Raw genomic sequence first — 27,518 nt, forward strand, 5'->3', positions numbered from 1 at the left:
TGTCATCAGGAAGATGTTTTAGGAAATCAGGTAGCTAAATAAAGTGTTCAAAGTCAAACCAGCCTTGACCAAGTGGGATATTTTTAACATTGTATCTTACATTTGCTTTTGTTTGAAGCAGGTCTTGTTCCTCTTCAGGTTAGTAAACTGAACTTGATCAATTATGGGCAGATATTATTCTGACCTCATCTTGTCGTCAGTAGTCGGGTGGATGCTAGAGTTCAATTGACCTATATTGAAAACTTTGTGTCATCTGCGAAACCCAACTTACGCACAAGCACTTATATACAGGAGAGCATGCATCTTTTTTCACAAATACTGACAGAACTTTTGAACCAAATAAGTGATGAAGTTCGGGAGCCCAGATAATGAAAATCTTTAGGGTTTCTTTTGATGTATAAAATAGCATTGTTCGTTCAACCCCATGCAGTCACGCAATCGTACGCTGAAAATATTATCATGAGTATTCAATGGCGATGAGTGGAAATTTGGAAGATTTGTGCATGATTTAGCAATGACCAGTGCTTTTGCAAGGCACAGCTTGAGAACAAAAGGTTGCATGAACTTCGGGAGTTCTGAAAATAAAGTGTGACATCATGCAGATTGCTGTGATTGTTCCAATTTTTCCCAATGCAAAATGGAGTTAAGAATGACAACCCAATCACAGTCTTCTTTATATGCGGTAATGCTTCAGTGTACTATCCTGTGTACTATGTGTGCCTTCAGATTACAATGTCAGATCCCTCTTCCACTACACACAGCATAGTGGTCTGATTTTCTGCCTGATGAAGGCCAAAAGTTCTCAAATATGCCCACTCACCTGGAGAAGTTCAAGAAATGGGAAAAAGAAGAAGGGATATAAAAAGTGAAATAAAATATAATAAGAGAAAATGTACGATTGGATATTCATACATAGTAGTGGATGATGAGGCCCTAGAGAGTTTCTTCAACTCTGCACTATTTTTTGCTCACTTGGAATGTTTTCACCAGTTTGACTAGCATCTTCAGCGAATGGTGATGCTGTACTGATATCTTGTCTATCGGGATAGTGTGGTTAAACTCTTTAATAAGAGAAAACTTGTGTTGAAAGTACTGAGAAAAGGGAAAGCAAATGGGTGAATTTGAACTTGAAAGTAGATTATTAGTGCACACTTGACTCATCAGTAATTTTGCCAAAAGTACATGCCGGTGCTAATGCTGGTACATGGCTTCAGTGAGCCAATGACCAATATAACTTGAGTCATTAATATCTGGAGATGATAGCAATCAATTGCTGAACAATTATTAAATTGGCAGTACAAACCAACATTGAAAAAATTAATGTGGTCAAAAACAGAGTCAGTTTGGGGAAGTGAAGATGGGGAAAGATCAAAGCATGTGCAATTTTTTAATGACTGATGGGTGCCTAGCACTTTCCTTCTGATATTCTTTTAAGTAAACAGGTATCATTTTCTCCCAGATTCTGCAATCATCAGTTATCAATTATACCAACTTCATTGCATGGAGAAAATACTTTCTTGGCATCTATTTACATGCCCAAGATGGTTTTGGACTTTATCCAAACAAAATTAATACAGAAGTAGATTTCCCATTATTTTGAATTTTTGATCTTGAAAATATTCTCCACCTGACAAATGTGTGCAGAATTCTGTACACAAAAGAAAAGTTACAAAATCATAGCCAGGTGTACTATTTCAAACTTGCTCCCAGACAGTTTGTCCATAATTAGCAATTTTATTGTCTTGATAAATTAAATCTCTACAAATTGAGTTACAAAACAATGGTCAATATTTATACCTTGGCCAGGTGTAACTTTTAAACTTGCCCTCAATTTTATATTGTGAAATTGTGTGTTCCTGTTAGGTTGTTGCTTAGTCTTTTCCAATTACCAATGGTTCATAGTGACTTTGTTTGTTAACCTCAAACTGTCTACATGTAGGCCACTTAGTATAGTCACTAGCAAAAAGGAACTATAGGATCCATAACTCTCCTTAATATTTTACGAAATGTAAAAAGATATGTGTAACCTTATTTGTTGTACACATCTGGACCAATTTATAGCATCAAAACAAAAAGCTAGCATGGCTATTTAGCCAACAATTTGATGAAAATTTTTTCCATGAAAAGACATTGTGTAGGTAAGCTTAACAACACTTTTTGGGTGTGCCGTTAATAGTATCACATTCAACATTCAAAAATTGCTAGATGGGCACTTATTGGGGTATGGGCATTTAATGGAATGAATATTATGTGGTACCTGTAATATTATGGAATCTCCATTGAAACATGATGATGGTTGTTTTGGCCAACAATTCTGGCATTTAATTTGGGGGGGTAGATATTGTGTAGGTAAGGTTGATAAAACTTTTTTTTGGGTGTGTGGTTAGTAGTATTACGTTCTAAAAGTTGAAAAATCGCTCGGTGTCCTCTTATCATTGCTTATTGGGGCATCGGCATTTATTGGAAAAAATATGGTACAACCAAATGATGGTGAAATCAATTATGGATATTTAAAACATTTTCATCAAGTTTAAATGGTGTACTATAGTTTCTTTCCTGAACTGACTTGTTAACAATCATAGGCAGTCTGTGTTGAAAACTTTCCAACTGTATTTGTTAATAACATCTGACTATGTACAGTCAGTGCGTCTACATTCAGTGAAATTTGTGGTTGTGTGCCAAGCAGCATAACATCAGGTATACTTGCTTTTCAAATTATGTGATGTATAATTTCTTGGCACTAAATGAAAGAGCTTCTAAAAATGATGTCTGCAGTAATTATGGTTTGTCATGTTTGACATTGCTAGAATATTTCCATGGATCTAGAAAAAATTGATAAAGTACTGTGATCTGTATACAACTTGGATTTGTAGATCAGGAGTACATAAATTTGTATGTTTCTGAAGTTGATGACTGAAAGTTACAATTTTATAAGGTCATTAGAACACTTGAACTAAATAAATGCACAATCTTGTGCCAAATCAAACAGAATTCGCTGTAAATAGGTTTTAATTTTATCAAAGTTGGCAAATGTTTTGGGATTTGAAATGCAGCAACTTAGCTGTCAATTCATAATGTGCCTCGTAGGTAAACATTTCATCATGTAAGAGAAAAGAAAGCGATAATACAGTCATATGTTTGTAGCTTTATGTGTAGGCATGCACAAATAACCTATTCTTAGATATGTGAGTCTTTGCAATATTTCCTGATATGAAGGCAATGGTTCAGCTATAATTGATTGGTAGAGGGACAGGATTAGGGATAAGCGTTGGCCAAAAGGGTAGATTGATCTCAATATTTAACTTTTGAATTTGACACAGTTTAATGGAGCCAATGGCAAATTAGCAAATTAGGTTGAATGAAATATGACACAGTTTCATGCAGCCAATAGCAACTTACTCGTATGAGTGAAAACTTAAACAGTGGCATAGATTTCTTTTGGACATGGGGGGATGGGGTTTGTGAAAAAGAAAGTAGAGAGAATCTAGACCCATGGTACAAATCAGGCCATCATTTTGAAAATTGCAGGAGCTCTGTTAATCATACTCCTGAAATGTTGTTAAGAAGAGCTGTAGGAGCTCTGGTGCAATTGAGCTCCTCAATAATGAAGGTCTGACAAAAGTGTGTGACTTGTGAAAAAAATGTTGCCAAAAATAATACAAATTTGAACAATTCCGTGCGAAGTACCACAAATGTGCACTTTTTAACCTAAAATGGTCAAATATGCTGTTATGTTGTCCAAAATACACACATGTGGCATTAACATTGATATGGGTTGATTGTATGGACCATCCCCCAGGATCTACATCTATGAACTTGAATATTATCAACAAGTCACTTTGATGGTCCTGCTTCAATATAATATAGTACCATCATCATTTTGTTAATGAGGTAACATAGCTTAAATGGTAGGCCTGTGCCTACAAATTCTAAAAATCTGCTCACAAGGGCTTTTCTCTAGGCATTTCTTGTATTACTTGCTTCCAGGATCTTGCTTATGTACTAGGCTGGGGTGAGTCGCTGAAATGTGCCTAAAAAAGGCCGATTTTGCATGATTTTACAGAAAAATGTGGGTGCTGAAAGCCCTTAAAACCACCTTCCTTAGTATACTGAAAAGCCCTTAAAGCCAAATGAGTCTCATACCTAAAGCATACAGGCATACCTCATATCCACTTCAGTGGCAAGTATGGAGCTAAGCATCGCTCTTGGGAAGCACCACTACTTCCTTCATTGTATCATTGGCATGACATTCAGTTGGTTTCTTGCCAAATGTGTCATTGGGTATTCCCATGTTAAAGGGAATGTTAAACTAATGAGTTTTTGAAACTGCCACTAAGTTGAAATCACATCAGTGTCTTAAGTGTCAGTGTTCCAATGTCAATGTCCCCTTTGCATTGAGGACCATTATCCCCAAAAGAAATCGCCTACCATCTTAAGAGCCAAGTACATGTTATAGCCATATCTTGGCCATCACAATGCAAAACTCTATCTTATATGATTTGCATTATGAGGGTGACTCGCATTGTATCAAAAGTATAAGAATGCAACAGGTATCAACTGATGGTAGAGCTTTCGTTTCAATAATATTCATGTGTGGCTAGTAGTACAAGCGGGTCTGCATATTACAGATTTTACATATTGCCAGTTCTAATGACATATTGTTGTGTATAAATTTGTCCACACTACCTCTCCAAGATGTAGGGTCGATCTGAACTTTTTTTCTCCGATTTAAAAAAAAGATTTGTCAGGTTTGGGGAAACAAACAACTTTTCAGGGCCTAACTTCCTTAATTGCGGAAAAGTGAACCTTAAAGTGGAAAATGGGTACCTTAGAATTAGTAGCATATTTATCTTTAACAATCACATCGGATACAAAGGAGATGTGTTTTTTTAATCAAAGTGTAAATTGTTGGATCAGTGATCAATATTTTATTAGGGATGTAAAATCAGGCCTATTTAAGTACCCCATAGCCTATTACCCGACCCCTCACATTTGATAAAAAGGTTGTGCGGAGAAAGGGCTTGATGTTCTCGCTTCGCTGTACTCGCTTCTTTTCAGGGTTTTTTTTTTCAACAGCTACTTGCATCCATTTTATTATTCAGCGGCGTGTCCAGGGGGCTTTAGGTGCTGAAGCCCCCCACAATTTATCATGTAAAATCAGCCGCTTTTTGGCAATTTTAGCCATTAAGCCCCCCGCATAACTCTGAAAGCCCCTCTGAGACCCCGCAGGAAAAGATCCTGGACACGCTGGTGTTATTTGAGTGCATGATATTGTTACATTGAAAAAGATGTTCCACTGCTCGCTCGACACTCATAAACAGATTAATGGGAATTTGTACTGCATTGTGTAGAGAAGTTTGCCTAGATGGAATATATCAAGTGTATCCATGTTTTAAAATATCGAGACCATAAAAATTAGTTGACTTTGAAAGTCGGATATCACAGGTAATGGAGAAATGGGCATTTGGTTAAGAAAGGGAAACTGTGAAACGAGATGTAATCAAATTTGAAATTGTCAAGTCATGGGAGGAAAAATAAAAAATGTTCTGAGGAATTTCAAACTATACTATATTGCAAACCTTTCAAATGCTTTGCTATAAATAGCATGTTTTTCTTAAATTGATATAAAAATACTTTATATGGATATAACATTATAAATAGGCTTCAAACACTTTGTTAACCAAACTATATATTGAAATTAAAATTTTTTCTTAGTTTATGTGAGTCAGTCAGTCACTGGTTTTAGTGAGCAGGCAATTATTTAAACAATACTCCTTTTCTTAAAATGCTATTGAGCTTGATAAGCATTGGGCTGTTCCAGAAATAAGTGCACACCCCCTATAGAGGAGTAAATTTTCAATAAAAGAAATGTCTGGATTTCCAGGTTTGCTTCCTGAAAACAACTGGAATTTCAGTTGCCAATGTTACTGGAAAAGGCTTGGAAATACAATGAAATGTATAAAAAATCACTTATTTAGTTTCATATTTAGACACTTTGAAAGTTTGGATTTCCAGCAATCATGGCTGATCGAAAAGTCCAGAAATACGAAATCCTCTATAGGGTGTGTGTATCTTTTGCCTGGAATGGCCCAATATCTATCGTACCACATTCACAATAGCACTGAAAACTTGATTTCAGAAATTTGAAGGCATTTCTCCTTTAAATGTGTATCATTGCCTAGGCGAAATGTCAACCGTGCTAGCATGGTCAACCATGGTCAACCATGGTCAAAACATGGTTGACCATGGTTAACTATGGTCAGCGATGATCAGCCATGGTGGCTTGACCATGGTCAACCATGGTTGCCATGGTCACCATGGTATACCATGGTCGACCATGCTTTAGCATGGCCGAGCATGGTCAGCCATGGTCTTCACCTCACTTGACCATGGTTGACCATGGTCACTTTTAAGTATACCATGGTCAACCATGCTTTATCATGGGTGAGCATGGTCAGCCATGTTCATCACCTCACTTGACCATGGTTGACCATGGTCACTTCAAGTATACCATGGTCAATCATGCTTTAGCATGGGTGAGCATGGTCAGCCATGGTCATCACCTCACCTGACCATGGTCACTTCAAGTATACCATGGTCAACCATGCTTTAGCATGTGTGAGCATGGTCAGCCATGGTCATCACCTCACCTGACCATGGTTGACCATGGTTACTTCAAGTATACCATGGTCAACCATGCTTTAGCATGGCTGAGCATGGTCAGCCATGGTCATCACCTCGCCTGACCATGGTTGACCATGGTCACTTTTAAGTATACCATGGTCGACCATGCTTTAGCATGGCTGAGCATTGTCAGCCATGGTCATCACCTCACCTGACCATGGTTGACTCTGGGTAGTGAATGAGAAAAAGCGCCTCTGTTGTTATTAATCGTATTTAATGCGTATTTACAACGTTGTGAATAAATATTTGACACCATAGAATATAAAAACTAGTAATTTGATAAGTTAAAATAAGATTTTTAACAGAATAAATCTAAATAATATGATTATGCAGTTTATTCCGTTAAATATTTACCCCATAATTTCCCTCTTAACCATGGTCAAACATGCAAATTTTTGACCATGGTTGACCATGGTCACTTTAGATAGACCATGGTTGACCATGGTCTCTGGCCGTGGCGTTTGGACCATGTGACGTCATATTGAACTTTAGAAAGTCTACACAATTCGACAGCAATACCCCTTGGGCGGATTACGCCTTTTAAAAGGAATTCTTGTTGATGAACTTTTCAACAACAATTCCTTTTAAAAGGGAATAGTCGCAGAGCGGTACATGTAGGCCTATTTAGTCCGCATTTGAACGATAAGTCACAAGTAATTGTTTAATTTTTCGACAATTTCTTTATGTATTTCTGTAAGCCATGTGCCTCACGTAAATATTTACCAAAATATTTTCAGTTGGTAGCTTGTTTGAAAATAACAGTTTAGGCCACATTATAAAAAAATGTTTCTCGTTAGGGGCCACATTTTCTTTGAAATGTGGGCTCATGAATATACTGAGCCCAGTACCCCACTTTGAACACTATAGTGGGACCCTAAAAATTCATTATTTTGATTCCCGGGCAATCCCGCAATTATTTCAAACAACTTTGGTGCCCACTTTTAAGAAGAAACAGTTTTAGATTTCCATTGTTATTTTGTTTTCTTGTGCCATAACAATCACTTACAACTAAGGTTCCTCGGAAGTGCTCGGAGACTTCAAACATATTTTGAAAGGTTCCATGAGTAAAGGGAAATTGAAATATTGGTGAACCCTGCATAGGCTATGAAGAACAAAAGTGTTGCATTTTATTTAATGTACCGTAAAAGTATGCATACACACATACTATCATATTAGCATATTATGACACATTATTTTTTTTTCATCCATATAAGTGCCACTAAATTTCAATCAGTTAGGGCAGAAAACATGACACAAAAGAAAGACAAGTTGGAGAACATACATTTATTATTTCTGTAGTTTATCAGTATATCTGTCCAGGAGAAATATTATTGATTTATTTTAAATCTATGCCAAGTTTACATTTTTAGTTATACCTCATTTCACCTGGAGTTTGTAGTCACTTCATAAAGCATCCACATGTGCAAGAGCATTTTGATTGCCCCACCAGTACTGGCTCGATGAGAATTATGCTGCGATTCTTAGAGCGATGTGTGCATTTATTTTCATGGCTACATTATCCCATAATGGCTGCACTGTCACTACCAAACTCAAGGGGAAACAAACTTTTGTATAACATTTTATTCTTTTCTGACATTAATTTAGATTAGCAGTAAAGACAGCACATATTCTAAAATGCTGCTCTATTTTTATCAATTTTACTGCCTAATGTAGTGAGCATGTGCATATATTATAACCGTCACAGAAAATAGGTGAAATAGCCTGTGTAATAAGTATGCAAATAAATGATGAAAACTGTGAAAACTGAAGCGGCAAAGCAGGGACATGTTGCTCTTGAAATGTACCCTTTTTATTTTAAGGACAGTATTGCTCCCCTTGCAATTTGAAAACCGCAGACATTTTTGTCTATATTTTGCCCGTAAATTCTGTCATGAAAATACCCCTAATTCATGGTAGAAGTAGTGATGTAACAGGATAAATTACCACAGCGATAGGTGAAAAGGTCGCTGTCGGATTGTGTTTTTTGATGTGTCGCCTACATTATATAAAGTAGGCTACACTCATCACCTGTCATGTCTGTGAATGTGTGCAATCATAGATTAAAAAAATTACCGCTCTTTGCAAAGACACTAATCGTACCTGTGCAAGTGAAACGTACATGGACCAGGTACAGGTCTTTATGCATGTTCTTTGATCATTAATGGTGCGATACAAAGTTACCATGTATGTCTAGTGCAGGGCAATACGTTCAAAAATGTTTTCATACATCGCTTTGGTAATTAATCCTGTTACATCACTACTTGAACTACAGCAAATTAGAATGATCATACATAACGATGATATTATTTTACTCCCACATTGTCAGCTTTCTACACAATATGTATATTCTGATGAGAAATCGGGTACAGATTAGCTACACTACATGAAAAGCTCAAAAATGTTCCTAAATATCTTGATGCACTTTGTAAAACCACAAGTCGCATCATCAGGCACAGGCACATGTAGTCATCGCTGTTGTTATTACGCTCACACCATTCATCTGATGGACAAAATCCCAGGTGACATGTCAGGAATCAGGATTTGGTTGGATTTGACAATTTCTTGAACCGGACATGTTGTGTGTGGGAGATTTCAATTACCCAACTCTACCAAAACCAGTGGACCAATATTGACACTGGGATTAGTAAGGTTGAGCAATCCTTTTCTCCCCAAGCAGAGTCCCAAGTCAATGGATGCTGATCTCTTCACCACTTGAGTATCAGTAATGGATGGTGTCCTGAAATGAAAAAAAATTATAAAAAAATTATAAAAGCGACGATTCGCATTATTTCCTTGGAGTCGCAAAAGTTGTTATCAATAGCAAATCACCACTGTCGCTGAATTGCATAATTCTACCGGCATTTGAATTTTGATTACCATGATTACGGTACCGTACTTTACTAGTGATTTTTAAATCGCACATTTTACTCAAGAACTTTAGCTTCAAATTTGTGCACGATTGTACGCATTTGATACTGGAGTCCATTCTGTCGTTTTCCGTTCGATCAACATCAACTGACATTTTAGGCAATGGATGTTATTTTGTTATGTAGAAATGCAGATTGCAAGTTATTTACAATGATTCAAGTGTATCTTTTGTGTAAAGGTTGCCTATTTTAGCAAAATTGTAGTGTTGTGATCGGCTGTGTTTACTTCTAAACTTTCACTGCTTTACAGTGTCATGCTTCAGTGAATTTGACTAGATTTCGAGTGCAATGATCTCTAAGCTTGAGTTGCTCGAGAGGTCTAGCCACGAATTTGCTCACTGATAGCTTCACATTCGAGGCTAGAGACCATTGCATTCAAAATCTAGTTGCATTCGCTGAAGCATGACACCATGTAGAGCAATGGAAGTTCATAAATAAACACAGTGGGTCACGACGGGTGATCACATCAAAAACGTTGCTAAAATTGCAATTCAACAAAATTTTAGACTTCAATAATAGGTAAATTTATATCAAAAGGTCCCGCAAAAGGTACAGATTGACTTATTGAAATAACTTTCATCCAAATTTCAACATTAACGGCATAAATAACATCCGTGCAAAAATGTCAACGCCGTCAACCGAAAAACGATAGCAATATACTCTAGCATCGAATGCATAACTATCGTGTGCAAATTGAAGCTATAGAATTCGCTTTGAGTAACGCACACAAACACACACTGTGACTGCTACTGGTATGCCCTTACGCAGCTAGTACTGGAGCAGAAACATAAAGTGGGGCCAAAAAGGGGCCCTGAAAGTTTTATATCCCTCTGAGGGGGGGCTTTAAAAATCACCTAATTGTTCTCATAGTCATCGAACATGAGTTTACACTACGGGGTTGGCGTACATCATTTTTCATGGCCAAATGGGGGGTAGCTTGTTCACGTGGCGGTTGTCACACTGGCCTACTACACGTATAAACGTAGATTGCATGGCGATCGGAGTGTTATCGCAGAGCACCATGCGGACTGGGGGGCTGAAAATAATGTTAGGTCCGTCCCACGGGGGGCTGAAAAATGTGCATTTTTCATTTAGTATCAGCCCAGCCCAGCCCCCCCCCCCTTCACAAGTGTTTGTGAATGGTCCCTTGAAACACATGACATAAGTAGAGTGATTTTTAAATGAAATTTTAAATTATAATCCCTGTTCATACAGTGAGTAAACACTCAAAATTTCAATTTGGAAGTCAAATTAATTTAAGTAATTTTGTAATTTACAAATTACATCAGTCATGGTCATGTGGTGAATAATAATCAAGAATCTGATGCCAGCAAGCAACAGAAATGAGCACAATTTCAACTAGTTCAACAGTCATTAGTGTTTTGACGCTTCGCACACACATGCACATACACAGCCACAGGGCGCCCAAACTGCCGAATTCTACTCCGGCTCCGCTACCGTAATTTTGTTTAAGCTTTCATGTCGTGATCAAACGCATGCGAAAGTGTAATTCTGAAGGAAGTAGTGACAGGATAAACTTAATACTATTCTTTACCTTGTATGGATGACAATATTGCCTGGAATTCCAATGTTTAATCGCTAATCCAAATGAATTTAGTTGCTGCACATCTTCCCTTCCCATGGGCGCCGCCATTTTGTTGTGACGTCACAGTGACGAAGTCGTGCAATCTGATTGGTCCAACTGTAGACACTGTAGAAAACTGTAGAAAAATTGTAGACAACTGTAGACTTTTGACCAATCAGGAGATAGCTCACGAAACTGTAGACATGAACTGTAGACTCTCGGCCAATCAGAGCTAAGAACTGTAGACAACTGTAGACAGCATTGCACTTCCCACGGACTCACATCTGGCCGTGGTGCCATTTTTCAAAAACATGGTTGACCATGGTCAAAAACATGGTTGACCATGGTCAAAACCCTGGTTGTTGAACTATGGTTGACAATGGTTCAACCATGGTCAAACATGGTCACTTTAGATAGACCATGGTTGACCATGGTCTCTGGCCGTGGTGCCATTTTTCAAAAACATGGTTGACCATGGTCAAAAACATGGTTGACCATGGTCAAAAACATGGTTGACCATGGTCAAAAACATGGTTGACCATGGTCAAAACATGGTTGACCATGGTCAAAACCCTGGTTGTTGAACTATGGTTGACAATGGTTCAACCATGGTCAAACATGCTAAGTTTTAACCATGGTTGACCATGGTCACTTTAGATAGACCATGGTCAAAAGGTTAACCATGGTTGACCATGGTCTTTGGCCGTGGTGCCATTTTTCAAAAGCATGGTTGACCATGGTTTGACCATGGTCAAAACCCATGGTTGAACCATGGTTGACCATGGTTAACCATAGTTCAACCATGCCTTTTTCGCATAGGTAGTATGTCTGTTGAAATGTTAAGGTTTTGAGGGAACTATTGATATGATGTGATAATAAAACACAGTTTATTTCAAAGCCATATTGAGGTGGTGTGCGGTAGTTGCAACACCTCAAAAAATGCAATTCGGAAAAGAATTCACAAAAGTCTGTTTTTTTCGGGAAAATTTTTAAATTAGCTGTTTCTTGAGTGGAAAATTTATAAAAGGTCCCCTTTTGCTAGTCCCCTGCACCCCCAAAATAAATCCTGGCTATGGCTTGGATGCATTTCCCTAGCAAAGTTCTCTTACCAGCAAGGAATTGTTGTATTACACTTTGCATTCTAAAACAAAAACAAAAAATTAACTGTGAAAAATGTGAAAATAAAAACCTGGCAAAAATATTCCGCTATAAAATATATCTCGTTGTACAATATTGAATTTGATTTTTGTTCCCATTTTTCTTAATTTTTCAGACATAACATTTACAAAGCCAAGTCCGCTTTCAAGTAAGAAGCCATTTCAATTCTATTCCATGCAATTTGATGATGCGGATACCGTAACTAAGGATCCATTGAAGAAGAAAACAACGGTAAGTAGTGATTTTACCACAGTGTTAACTCACTGGAGTGAGTATCTTTAATGGTGTTATTGCTGTTGTTGTTGTTCTATTTTTTATATGCAATATTTTTCCTGTGTATCATACATTCTGAAACATTTCAAGACCGGCTGATCGATGGACATCTTTTTTCAAATTGGCATGGATTTATATCAGCTGTAACACATGCACTTTGATAGTGCTGCTATTGTTACAGAAATATGAGGTAAGTTGGTTATGCTGCATCAGCGATATGATCAAGGTAAATGAGATGTTTGTCGCTAATATAGATTTCGAGATTTTGATCCAACAAAAGCATTCAACTGCCCTTGTATTTTGTTGTTCCAAGCAACACTAAAGCGCTCCACAGACTCCGAGTATTAGACGTACAATATTGTATGTAACATATCTATGTTATTTAATCTATTGCCATTCTATTTCCAGTAATGTTTAAGTTCTAACGAATGTTTGATGACGAAAAATCGATAATATGTTACATATAATATCTAGCAGAAATATATTATCGATTTTACGTCATCAAACATTCGTTAGAACTTAAACATTACTGGAAATAGAATGGCAATAGATTAAACAACGAGATATGTTACAAACAATATTTTACGTACAATAAAAAGTCTGAATACTGCTTTATGCAATTGGGATGAAATTTAGGCAAATGAAAGCAATGGAAATGCTTAATGTAATGAGATTACAAATACTTTTTGATTTTGATTGACAAATGACTCACTTTGCTTGATCGCATCACTTAGGCCTAAAAAAAATTGTTTGATTGGCGTAACCCGACCGACCCAAAGTAGGCCCAACCCTAGACTTTTTTTTTGCAAAAATATAATACAAAAATAAAGAAATTAAAAAAAAATTAAAATAATTTTTTTAAAAAAGAAGAAAAAAAGTTCCAATGCCTTTATCGAACACAATTTACAGCTTAAAAAGTAAAACAAAAATTCGACCTACCTACCCTAATTTTTTTTTTTAATGTTACGCCAATCAAACAATTTATTTTTTGAGGCCTTATGGCTATTCTTTGATCTAAAATTGGGTCTTGCTTTGGTGATATCACACCAAACAAATGATATATGATGATTAAGATGTTCTAGTTTTATTGTTTTTACTCATGTATTAGACTTTATCAGTAGTACTAAAAAACATGGAGCATCCATTTAAAAATATTAAATATATTGCGCACAATACCAATAGCAAATTTTAAATACAAAAATAGGACCAATGCAATTTTAAAAACAGACAAAAATATGTGCGTGTCACCTCTAAGACCATCCACCTTTATATCCAAATCAGAGAAGAAGTTTGCTCTATTATTTACCGTATTCATTCTAATAAGCGCCCAGGGTGCTTAACAAAGTCATTTTGGGATGGCTCTTATTTTTTACCTGGTTTACCTAATTTTTTAGCAAGGGGCGTTTATTAGAGACAAATTTATGTATGTTATAAAAGGGTCCTGAGACGTTCTAGTAGCTTTTCTGATGCAGAAAATGTATTACAAGTTTGCAGAGGACTTCTAGTCCTCCAACTATTTCACTGTATCAACGTCTATCCGTCGCTTCAACATTGATGGTACCCTTTAGCAAGTTGAAAATACCCTGGGTGGGCGCTTACGCTTATTGGGGCATGGGCGCTTATTACGGTACATGAAAAGTTGAACAAAAAAGGACTGCGCAAAAAGTGGATCTACTTTTATTGGCGCAATAACAAAAGCCTCACAGTGTCCACCTATTTGGCACTGATCAGAATGTAGGTGAATTATTTTACTATAACTACAACAAAGAGCCAGTGGCATAGCAAGGGCTTTTTAAGATTCCTCACAGGTGTGGGTGGTGGCAGGGGCAGCAGCTCCCTTTCCCCTGGCTACGCCACTGCAAAGAGCAAACCATAAAATGGAAATACACATTTAACAAGAGAAGCATTTTCTTTATTTTCTATATCTGTCTATTTTTAATTGAGATTTTCCTCTGAGTAAACAAGCATTGCCATGTAGATAGGTTGGTCTCTGTGCAATTGTTATATATTCTTTCTGATGATTGCTATAATAATGTAATAGAGGTGAGCTAAGGGCAAATCATGTTGACACTATGAATATAAACATTCAACCTGAACGTCAATTCAAAAGCTTAGTTCCTGCTTGGTTCCTTCAGGACCTTACGCCATAGGCTCAAAATGAAGTTTGCATTATTAAAAATAACAAATAAATATTGCCTATATGTCATTTTTGTCAGTACCGTATGTTCCATGGCATAAGCTGAGGGTTTATAGCTTTATTTAGAAATGATCTTACCTGATTTGTGAGGAAATTAAGAGCTTTGGTGAGTGATCATTAGATCAAACACATAGTTCATGTAAATCAAATTTGATTGTGTTGAAAAAATGTTTTGAGTCAAGTTGCGTGGGATTTATTTGAAGCTGAGAAGTTACATGTTTCCTGTTGGATAATTCTCAATTTGTATGCACTAATCAGAAAACAAGAGAGCTATGTTATAATTTCTTCCTGCAAAAGGAAAATGATTTAACTGGGATTTTATTGATAATTGAAAATGATCATTAAATAAAACATAGTTTTGCACCATTTTTCTTATAAATGAAACTTGAGATTAAGATGATGATTAGCATGAAGAAGCATATGGAGAATTTTAAAAAATGTCTTTTTAATAGTCATTATGTAAATTATACTGTTTACTTATTGAAAATAGACTACTTGAATCAGATTCATTAAAATATTGGTGGGATAATTAGGATGGAGCTAGTGTTCATACAACGCAATGTTAAAACCAAGAAAGATACATTTATTGAGAGCAGGTATTTGGGATCACAAGGTTGCAGAAAGCCAAGGCTCAAAATATCTGTTTTAATTGTGTTAATTACATTATTGAACAAATTCTATCAAATCTAGCTTTTGTTTATTTGAAATTTGTTCGCAGGTCACATGGGTTATTTTGTGAAATTTTGGGGTAATCACCATCAAGAGAAGATATCTTACCCTTCCCAGAATCCTTTACAATATGTACATACATCACCTCAGTTCAGCAAATGACACTTGAGTTTGTACCTCGACTTTGTACAGGTCACATTTGTTGAGAATGAACTGGCTAAATATGTGCCAATAGTCATGGAATAAACATAAGTTCATTTAGGTACCTTTGGTCACTGTCAACCCATGTTGCACTGGATATCATCTCAGTACAGAAAATGGAAGCTATGCATTGTGGGAAGTGTAAGGTATCTTCTCTGATCACCATCAGCCCTTGTGTAATTTTTGTGACTGAGTTTAGTGTTCGTAAGGTTGTGGGTTCAAGCCTAACGTTTCAGTAGTGCTTTATTGCAAGTCCTTGTGTTTAGAAGGTTGTGGGTTCAACTCAAGCCTAAAGTTTTGAGTAGTGCTTTATAGCCAAGTCCTTGTGTTCAGAAGGTGGTGGGTGCAACCAATATGTGGCATTCATTATTTTAGTTGTTGAGACTAGTCATTGTGTTCATAAGGTTATTGGTTGAAGCCAGTAAAGTTCGGATCATGCTTTGGATCATGCTTTACAGAGAGAACTAGTATTCACAAGGTTATGGATTCAAGCCTGAGATGCATTTACTTCGCGTTAATAAGGTTACAGGTTCAAAAGCTTTCAAACAGTAGAGCTAGGGTAGTGGATGAGACTATAAGTACTTTATTCATAAGATTGGTCGACATAACTGGGTGAGTGGTTGAGATCAGACGCTCAAGATTGTGAGAGAGCTGGAGTTGTGATAGGTAGATTCAGGGGCGGCGCCAGGGTATTTTGATAGGGGGGGCAAAACAATTTTGGAAATTTTGTATGCAGCGCGACAGCGCTGCCTGTCAAGCTTGCTTATGCCGACGCAGAAGTGTCTGAGGGGATGTGCCCCCCTCCAATTAGAAAATTTTCAAAATGAAAGCACAAATTAAGCCATTTGATGCACCATTTTCACCCGTTCTAGGGTTATTTATTTATTTTCCAACCGCATATTTTTTTGGATTTCATTCACGGGCCCGACTTTCAACCCGCTGGTTTTAGGAATGGAAAAATCCAGCACCTTTTGACAACAAAATAAGTTCATGGTACAAATTTGCACGAAGTGAAATATGGTGGAAACGTTAAATAAAGTCGCGCGAAGCGCGAAAAATTTGGCACTTTTTAGGCTAAAATGGCCAAATATGAGATTACTTTGGACAGAAACTCACACAGGCGTCAACATTGGGGAATGATTGTATTATGCCCCACACCCGGGTCAGATCTACGCCTCTGGTCGCAAAGCGGGTATGTTAAGTCAGTTGCATTGTAAATATGCGGTTTTTTAAATATAAATTTGCACGATAAAATGATATGAATGGGGTAGGCCTACCCGTCTTGAGGGTGGAAATATTTCAAATTGAAAGCCGCAATCAAGTGCATAGGCGGGAGGTAGTCGCCCCTAATCACTAAAAAGCTGAAAAGGTCCACTTTTTTATGCTTTTTCAGCCAGAAAAGGACAACATTTGCCCATTCACGAGTGTAGCGAGCGAAAGTAGTTGGGAGAATGCAAGAGAGGCCATGTGACTTTTATGGGGGAAAAATTTGCCGAAAATGGGCCCTCAATATAAAAACCAACAACTTTAAAACCGCATAGGTCAGCATCCCACAAGGGGCAAGATGTCCGAAGGGGGTGGGGGTCCTCCTTCTAACCGTGGACAAGGAGGGGAATGGCTCCTTTTCTTCTTCTCCCTCCTCTCTTTTTCTCCCCTCCCTTTTCTCTCTCCTTCTTCTCTTTCTCTTTTCCTTCCTTTTACCTCTTTTTTGAAAATCATAGGGGGGCAATTGCCCCCCTTGCCCCCCCTGTGGCGCCGCCCCTGGGTAGATTGACACATATGACTAAGAGTAAGATACCGCATATCTTTGGGCAAGATGTTTTATTATTTTTATTATGTAAAGGGTGATAAGGATGATTAGAGGAGTTGCTAGCCATTGGTTAAAGTGTAATTATCATTGAAATGTGCTAGTACAAAGAAGCAGATCTTTCAAGTAAATCTTTCAATCACTGTGAGCTGTTTTATATTATCCTGTTTTATATAACAAGCTTTCCTGTGTTATAATTTGAAACGTATATTTGTGAAATAAATGAAGTAGATTGGTATTTCAGGATATATTTTGTCAATTAAAATGACATGCTTTTGACACAATCTCATTATGGTAACTGTCATTAACAAATTATTTTTTTGAAATTTGGTTGCATCATGCCAGTTGTCTTTTACATCAAAGTTTAGCATCTTGGACCTTTTTTATTTCACTGGTTGCATCATACCAGTTGTCTTTTACATCAAAGTTTAACATCTTGGACTTTTTTTATTTCCTAACATATTACCGTATGGTTTCCTTTTATATTAATTTCAGAAGTATTGTCGTGAAATATCAGTTTTAGTGTGTTAATTGATTTAAGATAACAGCAGTTATGAATAGGATAGCATAGATTCATTTGTCACAGTAAATGGTAAGTCTGGCATAAAATGGTATGTCTTGGATAAATGTAATTTGATTATGACGGTTTAATTTTAAACTGAACAGGGCGCAAATGATCCAATTTGAACTTGTCACACCAGGCTCAGAAACTTTGTAACATTACAGGATAGAAACAATATTTTTTCATAAATTTAAGGCAGGTGACTCTCCATTATATGTTTCTGTCCCACATCACTGTCATGAAATCTCCTACCTCCAATCCTGTGTCTTTCTTGTGAATATCAATGCATATAAGAGCTGCAGCTGGTCCCCCAGGTTTCTTTCTCCTATGCTTTGGTATCCAGTGGACTAGTCAGGATGCTGACTCCTCACACCTAGAGCTGTGTCTTGCATTATCTGAAATTTGTTCTCTCCCTAATCTTGTCACACATTTTGGAGATCCCCCATATTATTCAGCATTTGTAATGTGCTGCTTCCAGTTAACATTTAAAACAGTTCTTAGCATACAGGTGTAGCAACCATATAATTCTTTACAGTTTTTGGGTCCATGCTTCACAACCCTTGAGAAGGACTGACTTGACTGAAAAAAATGAAGTATATAACAACGTTTTACCTTTACCTTAAACATCATTCCACCCAAAGAACCTTACATTGAGATAAAATATCAAAATGATGAGATTTGGGTTGCAACAGCATGCCCAAGTTTGTTTTGGAATTTGTTAGTTTAAAACCATATTGTAACATTTGCTGAGGAGGATGGCCTCAATATTTTTTGAGGTTCTATTTTGCACGATTGTAATGTACTTCATTTTAAAAACTAACATACCCTGCACAAATCAAGACTTAAGGTGCTGTAGTTTGGTCAAAATCCGAGATTTGGAATTTATAAAGCTCTGGAACCGTCGTTTAATTACTTCAATGGAAATATTAGTCAAATGTGTACACAATATTTTCAGAACACAATGCGTACATGGCATGGCGTCGTCATACACACATCAAAGAACCGTGCCATAGCATGACCGATGAAGTGACAAACATCGGCGCTGGAGTTGTTCGGCTCAAGATTTAAAAGGGGACATATCTGATATGAAAAGCTAACATTTTATGGAAAAATCTATTTTTTATGGAAATGTTACAATATGGCTTTAAAACAATACCAAGCTTTCATTCTTCAGAATGCACAGTGACGATTGAAGCCTGTCAAACTGCCAGTGAGTATTTGACATGTTTGACTTAGTTACAGATTTAACTTATTCTTAAAGTTTCAAAATGATAAACAAAGAAAAATAATAAGCTCAACTGCAGTCACCAAAAGGCCAGATTATCCTGGATGTCATCATTGCTAGAGTTGTCAATCTACTGCTAGACAAAAGCCTCAGGATGTCAGTATCTTGTTAATATGTCTCTAAATTGTACTCTATTTTGCCTTAGATAGCCGTGATCAGCCCATGTCTGTCTCCTGATGGCCATTCCTTCCAACCTGCCCTAATCAGCCTATGTCTCCCAATGACCAATCTGCATTTACTCCTTAAAATGGCCATATTCATGGTTTTCTGCAACAATGTTATTTATGTGACTGATACCACAAAACAATGTGACAGTAACAGAAAGTGGACCATCTGTGATATTTAACCCAAGATTCCATTAATAAAATTGAAATGGATACCATGTTAGCAATATCATTTCCTCGCTCTATCTTGGGAAAGACGGATCTGCTAAATACAACATTTCATACGGCAAGCCCATCTGTGCATAATGTCAATATACCATGTGTCAGGTTAGGAAATTTAATTGTTGGATATGTGTGCTGTAAAAGGGCACTTAGTGGAATGCCTACTGTCATAATTATACTTCTAATTCTGCCACATTTGTCTTAAGCCGGCTCTTTAGCTGTAGATAAGCCTAACCAAATAATATGTTTGTTTCTTGTAGTTGCTATAAAACCAAGATGCCTTTTGCATTTTTTTTTGCGTCAAAGCACATCTGGGCATTAATAACGACACACATATGATGACATGTAGAAACTGCTGGCAAGTAAGCAACTTGATGGTAATCAATAAGGAATAATCAATGGGACATCAAACACCAGAAACAGCATGTTAAATATTGAACAGGGTTGCAAGTGTTAGCAATGGTAGTTTTCAGCTCTGCGGTTCTGCTCAGAAATGCCCCCCTGGTTTATTTTTGGTGTGTAAAATATGTTTCACGTAAGAAATATTAGTTCTTAAATCAGTTGCCAAAACGAAATAGGAAACTTTGCGGAAAGGTATAGATTGATTTTCAGTATGTGTTTTTGTATGTCATTTGTAAACAAAACAAAACATTTTTCATAGGCATTTTATACAAGAAAATTATAAATTTGTCCAGATTGCTCAAATAAAAAAAAATGAAATGCATTAAAATTGCTTCTAAAACCAAAATACACAGCAGATCTGCAGGAAACAAACTTGTTTTTTGGCATGGCCTTTCCACATATTGTTCCTAGCTGTTTCTACCTCACACATTTATCATTTCAAGATAACATTGGGATTTAGAATGTCACGCTTTGATTTTCAAATTAGTTTATGCGTGAGAAGTATGATTGGAAGATATCCTTTATAAACGGCAAATATAGTGCATGGGAAAAATGAGAACATGGTTAATGTTTTGTGAAAATGTATTCAAGATGGCATGAATAGTTTCTACTGTTTTCTAAAGAGGTTTGGTGATGTGAGTCATATATGTTAGGTCTTGGGATTAATGTCTTTTTTAATGCAAATATTTTTGTTGTTTTCTTACTAAGCAAATTGTGCATATAATTTTGAAATATAACATGCCATGTTAGACCTTTTATTCACTAATGGCAATCAGGGTGCGTAGCAAGAGCCTCTGGGGCCATGGACAAGGAGCATTGCGGGGGCCCTTTATTGACTCCTTTATCTATCAGCACTTATGTAATTTTTGCCTTTTGATCGGGGGCCCTGAACCCATGGACGTCCACCTGCTGAGTACGCCTCTGATGGCAATGTCAGATGCATAGCAAACCCGAAACAGAATATAGATAGCTGATTGGGATTGAAAGGGTTTGTTTTAAGGTAGAATTAAGTGTAAAATCATTTTCTGCCGCAAAAGAGTTAACATTTGATGGTGACCAATCAAAATAATTAGTAGAGACTAGACCAATTTGCACTGATCTTAGTACTCAGAATTGTAATTTTTGATGGGTGTCTGGCACTTTTTAAAAGCAAATTGAATGTTTCTCATATTCGACAAAGAAAATAAGGGGAAGATTATTAAATATGTGCTCTACCATTTCCACAGGTACCAATATACAATATAAAAGTAGTAATAATAATAACAAAATGAACAATACATGTATAGTAACAGTAATAATAATAATATTTTTCAATATCACATTAAAAATATTATTACCCAAAGATACCCAAGTATCATGAGTATTGTCATTGGCATACTGGATCACTAGGGGGGTGATGCAAACAAGAAATATCAACAGTTAGTGCGCAATAGCTTGCAAGTCACAGGAATGAAGCTGCATAGATCTGACAAGCAATCAACAAAGTTCTTAGAGAATGACGCTTTATTTCTTTTACTATTCTAGCCTATTGCATGATCTTTGGGTGCAGAGCTGACAAGTAAGAAAGCAGTATGAAATTATGAAATTTTTCCAATAATTGTTAATATTTTTCCACTCAATTCTGTAGTGTGATATTATTCAGTTCCTGAAGTACACAACTTACACACTTTGCTTAGAAGAAGAAGAATGTGGTCATAGGAAGTCTATGGCATATCAATGAGCACTATCTTATAGAATCTATAGTATTAGCTTTGATCATGTATCATGTGCTTGTTGACCATGTTGACCTTTAAATAGTGCCATGGTTTGTGAATATGTGAGCATCACTGGGATTAACATTTGGTCAACAACATGTTGAAATCCATCATGTACATCCTACGAAGGCATGCAATGCATTAAAGCGTGGTTTTGGTCATGCAACTTTTCAAAACACCAGCTCTGGAGTGAGAGTGATCTGCCTGTTTCCGATAGAGGAAATATAGGAGCGCACTGGGGAAAAGTATGGGAAGTGAGTGTCGCGAGGGGCACGGGAAGCTAGCTGGAAGGACAGGGAGGGAATGGCATGTATTAGGACCTGGAGCTAGTGCTATGTCAGGCTCTGAGTCATTATGGAAGTGACAAGAAACTAGGTGAATCTAAGTATAGCAGTAAAAGCAATCAAGCCAAAAATGGGTGGAAGCGTTAAGGCATAGTTGGGCAGTGATTTGAACTTTTGACTTGATCACAAGGTATGTCACACAAGTACAGGTTCAAATCATGGTAGTGTCATTATGTAGCATAATACCTTTAGTCCAACTGTGCGTCCAAGTGTTGTATATATGTACCACAGGCTTTGTGTTGCATTGAGACTCTGATACCTGTATGATGATCTAAGATAAGATCTAAGAGGGACGTCTTGGTTTGCAAACTGGGCTAGTTCTATTTACTGTGTGACCAAAAACGTTAAGTTAAGAGGAGTATATTTTGGTTACTAACCACATATTATGTTACTCATTATGGGAAAACATATCAATGTTCAAGGATATGTTTTCTGATATGTCCAACTTATCATAGGTCTATGGAGTACATTTTCAAAATGTTTGCAAATTTAATTCCAGAAAGGTGAATTTTTGCTAAAAATTTGGGTAAAAGATGGATTATTTTTGCTGGTATGATGAAACTTGTTTATTAGCATGATTAGGACGTCAAGAATTTACTGGTCATGCATATGTACCTATGCACTAAGTGGCCCTTGGGTACTGGCAAAAGGAAGGTAAACAGTCTCTCTATGATATATTGTAATGGTTTTTTAGCAAAGCTGTCAGCTATGACGTCATGCTGGACACTTAGTTATTGGGTGCAGCGGAGATATGGTATAGGAATACCATGCTCAAAGTGTTATACTAGGCGAAGCCGTAAGGCCAAGCCTAGTATGACACTGAGCACATGGTATTTCCAATATCATATCCATGCTGAACCCAATACCGAAGTCAATGCATTTTTAAATAATTATAATTTCACACATTCATAGTGCATAGTATCACATAAAATAAACCATGTATCCATGTTTTGCGCATGATGTTCTCGTCCCTGATGCACATAATAGATTGTGCCAAATGTTGAGGAACATAATGACTCGAATATGTGGTCATCTACCTAGTATGACACATTGTAAGTGCTAGATTATATGCTTAAATTACTCTCAGATCCCACCAAAAATATGTCAAAACTTCGCTATTCAAGCCCTTAACTGTCCAAATGCAGTAAATGAAATTCATGAAATGACACCATGGACAATGCCAAGCCAATGTGACAGTGGACGCAGGTGACCAAATACTAAGTGTTTGAAGCCAATGTGACAGTGGACCAAAATGACGCAGGAGACCAAATACTAAGTGTCTGAAGCCAATGTGACAGTGGACCAAAATGACGCAGGCAACCAAATACTAAGTGTTTGAAGCCAATGTGACAGTGGACCAAAATGACGCAGGAGACCAAATACTAAGTGTCTGAAGCCAATGTGACAGTGGACCAAAATGACGCAGTTGACCACCCAGCAAACACAAAAACGTTTTAAAAACGCTTTTAATAAGTTATATTTTGGCTTTTGGTTTACATAAAATGTTTTAATAACATTAAAATGGCGGGTTATATAAAGGTCATGAAAACGCTTTTGTATGAAAACACACTACAACAATATTTTTTAAATGTTTTCAAAAATGTTATTGTAAACTATTTTTGCAAACATTTTTAAATAACATGTTAAAATATTTGCACCCAGCAAACACAGAAATGTTCTTAAAATGTTTTTTCAAAACCTTTTAATAACATTTAAATGTCGGGTTATATAAACGTCATGAATACGTTTTTAAAACGTTATTGCAAATATTTTGGGCAAACATTTTTCGCAAAATATTTTTTCAACCCCAAAATAACATTCTGTTTAGAATGTTTTGTATCAAGTTTTCAAAAATGTTTTTGGAATGTTATTAAAACGTTTTTATACCCTTTATATAACCCGACATTTAAACGCTTTCTGTAAAACATTTTTGTTTGCTGAGCAGTATATTATCAAAAAATGATTTTTAATGTTATGAAAACGTTTTATACCCTTAATATAGGCCTACCCTTAATATAACCCGACATTTAAACGTTTTCTGACAACCTTTTATAACCTTTTGCGAATGATGTCGAAAACGTTTTGTGTTTGCTGGGCAAATACCAAGTGTTTGAAGCCATTGTGACAGTGGATCAAAATGACGCAGGTGACCAAATGCTAAATGCCTGAAGCCAATGTGACAGTGGACCAAAATGACGCAGGTGACCAAATACCAAGTGTTTGAAGCCATTGTGACAGTGGATATCAAAATGACGCAGGTGACCAAATGCTAAATGCCTGAAGCCAATGTGACAGTGGACCAAAATGATGCAGGTGACCAAATACCAAGTGTTTGAAGCCATTGTGACAGTGGATATCAAAATGACGCAGGTGACCAAATGCTAAATGCCTGAAGCCAATGTGACAGTGGACCAAAATGACGCAGGTGACCAAATACCAAGTGTTTGAAGCCAATGTGACAGTGGACCATTTTAAAAATATTGTTGTAGTGTGTTTTCATACAAAACGTTTTAAAACGTTTTCATGACCTTTATACAACCCGACATTTTAATGTTATTAAAACGTTTTTACCGACACCAAAAGCCAAAATATAACTTATATAAAATGTTTTTAAAACGTTTTTGTGTTTGCTGGGAAATGCCTGAAGCCAATGTGACAGTGGACCAAAATGACGCAGGTGACCAAATGCTAAATGCCTGAAGCCAATGTGACAGTGGACCAAAATGACGCAGGAGACCAAATACTAAGTGCCTGAAGCCAATGTGACAGTGGACCAAAATGACGCAGGTGACCAAATACTAAATCTCTGAAGCCATTGTGACAGTGGACCAAAATGACACAGGCGATCAAATGCTAAGTGTTTGAAGCCAATGTGACAGTGGACCAAAATGACGCAGGAGACCACATACTAAGTGCTTGCCCAGCAAACACAAAACGTTTTTGACATCATTCGCAAAAGGTTATAAAAGGTTGTCAGAAAACGTTTAAATGTCGGGTTATATAAAGGGTATATTAAAAGTATAAAACGCTTTCATAACCTTAAAAACATTTTTGATAATCTACTGCTCAGCAAACAAAATGTTTTACAGAAAACGTTTAAATGTCGGGTTATATAAAGGGTATAAAAACGTTTTAATAACATTCCAAAAACATTCTTGAAAACTTGATACAAAACATTCCAAACAGAATGTTATTTTTGAAAAAATATTTTGCGAAAAATGTTTGCCCAAAATATTTTCAATAACGTTTTAAAAACGTTTTCATGACCTTTGTATAACCCGACATTTAAATGTTATTAAAAGGTTTTGAAGTAAACATTTTAAGAACATTTCTGTGTTTGCTGGGTTCAAACATTTTAAAATAATGTTATTTAAGTATTGACACAATATTTGGGAAAAAATAGTTTACAATAACATTTTTTGAAAACATTTAAAAATATTGTTGTAGTGTGTTTTCATACAAAACGTTTTAAAACGTTATCATGACTTTTATATAACCGACATTTTAATGTTATTAAAACGCTTTTACCTAAACCAAAAGCCAAAATATAACTTATTTAAAACGTTTTTAAAACGTTTTTGTGTTTGCTAGGTGAAGCCAATGTGACAGTGGACCAAAATGATGCAGGTGACCAAATACTAAATCTCTGAAGCCAATGTGACAGTGGACCAAAATGATGCAGGTGACCAAATGCCAAGTGTTTGAAGCCAATGTGACAGTGGACCAAAATGACACAGGCGATCAAATGCTACCGGTAAGTGTTTCCCAGCAAACACAAAAACGTTTTTAAAACGTTTTAAATAAGTTATATTTTGGGTTTTGGTTTAGGTAAAAACGTTTTAATAATATTAAAATGTCGGGTTATATAAAGGTCATGAAATCGCTTTTAAAACGCTTTTGTATGAAAACACACTACAACAATATTTTTAAATGTTTTCAAATGTCATTGTAAACTATTTTTGCAAACATATTTGGCCAAATATTTTGTCAACACTTAAATAGCATTATGTTAAAATATTTGCATCTAGCATACACAGAAATGTTCTTAAAATGTTTTTACAAAACGTTTTAATAACATTTAAATGTCGGGTTATAAAAAGGTCGTGAAAACATTTTAAAAACGTTATTGTAAATATTTTGGGCTAACATTTTGTGCAAAATATTTTTTCAACCCCAAAATAACATTCTGTTTAGAATGATTTGTACCAAGTTTTCAAAATGTTTTTGGAATGTTATTAAAACGCTTTTTATACCCTTTATATAACCCGACATTTAAATGTTTTCTGTAAAACATTTGTGTTTGCTGTGCAGTAAATTATCAACAAATGTTATTTAATGTTATGAAAAGTTATACCAAGTTGTTGAAGCCAATGTGACAGTGGACCAAAATGACGCAGGTGACCAAATACTAAATCTCTGAAGCCAATGTGACACTGGACCAAAATGACGCAGGCGACCAAATGCCAAGTGTTTGAAGCCAATGTGACAGTGTACCAAAATGATGCAGGCGACCAAATGCCAAGTGTCTGAAGCCAATGTGACAGTGGACCAAAATGACGCAGGCAACCAAATACTAAGTGTCTGAAGCCAATGTGACAGTGGACCAAAATGACGCAGGCAACCAAATACTAAGTGTCTGAAGCCAATGTGACAGTGGACCAAAATGATGTAGGCAACCAAATACTAAGTGTCTGAAGCCAATGTGACAGTGGACCAAAATGATGTAGGGGACCAAATACTAAGTGTCTGAAGCCAATGTGACAGTGGACCAAAATGACGCAGGCAACCAAATACTAAGTGTCTGTAGCCAATGTGACAGTGGACCAAAATGACGCAGGCAACCAAATACTAAGTGTCTGAAGCCAATGTGACAGTGGACCAAAATGACGCAGGCAACCAAATACTAAGTGTCTGAAGCCAATGTGACAGTGGACCAAAATGATGTAGGCAACCAAATACTAAGTGTCTGTAGCCAATGTGACAGTGGACCAAAATGATGTAGTGGACTACAAAGATTACATGCTATTAACTTAAGGCAACATTCTGTGTCAACTTATTCCTGAATTTCAACCTCAACCTGCCAAAAAAATAACATCTTAGCATATCCATTAACACACAGACATTGCAGTCAGATAGTTGCAGTATAGTCTGTTTCATTGTTTCAACAGTACTTAAAGTGTATGTAGCCAGGATGAAAAGCTGACGATCAATTGAAAATTTTGACCTTTCGTATTAAACATAATAGATTTTTTTCCCCAAAATACCAAAGTTAGGTTTTTTTGGG

The 27,518-nt window shown here is 36.5% G+C and overlaps 1 protein-coding gene across 1 annotated transcript in view; it reads left to right on the top strand.

Annotated features, from left to right (window-relative positions):
* Positions 1-27,518, top strand: part of LOC140149880 (uncharacterized) — a 328,927-nt gene that overhangs the window by 103,752 nt on the left and 197,657 nt on the right. Inside the window, exon 14 of the mRNA XM_072171904.1 lies at positions 12,470-12,585. Coding sequence (XP_072028005.1) covers positions 12,470-12,585 — 116 coding nt within the window. The remainder of the gene's footprint in view (positions 1-12,469; positions 12,586-27,518) is intronic.

This window comes from Amphiura filiformis, chromosome 4 (genome assembly GCF_039555335.1).
Source record: "Amphiura filiformis chromosome 4, Afil_fr2py, whole genome shotgun sequence".
Lineage (NCBI taxonomy): Eukaryota > Metazoa > Echinodermata > Ophiuroidea > Amphilepidida > Amphiuridae > Amphiura > Amphiura filiformis.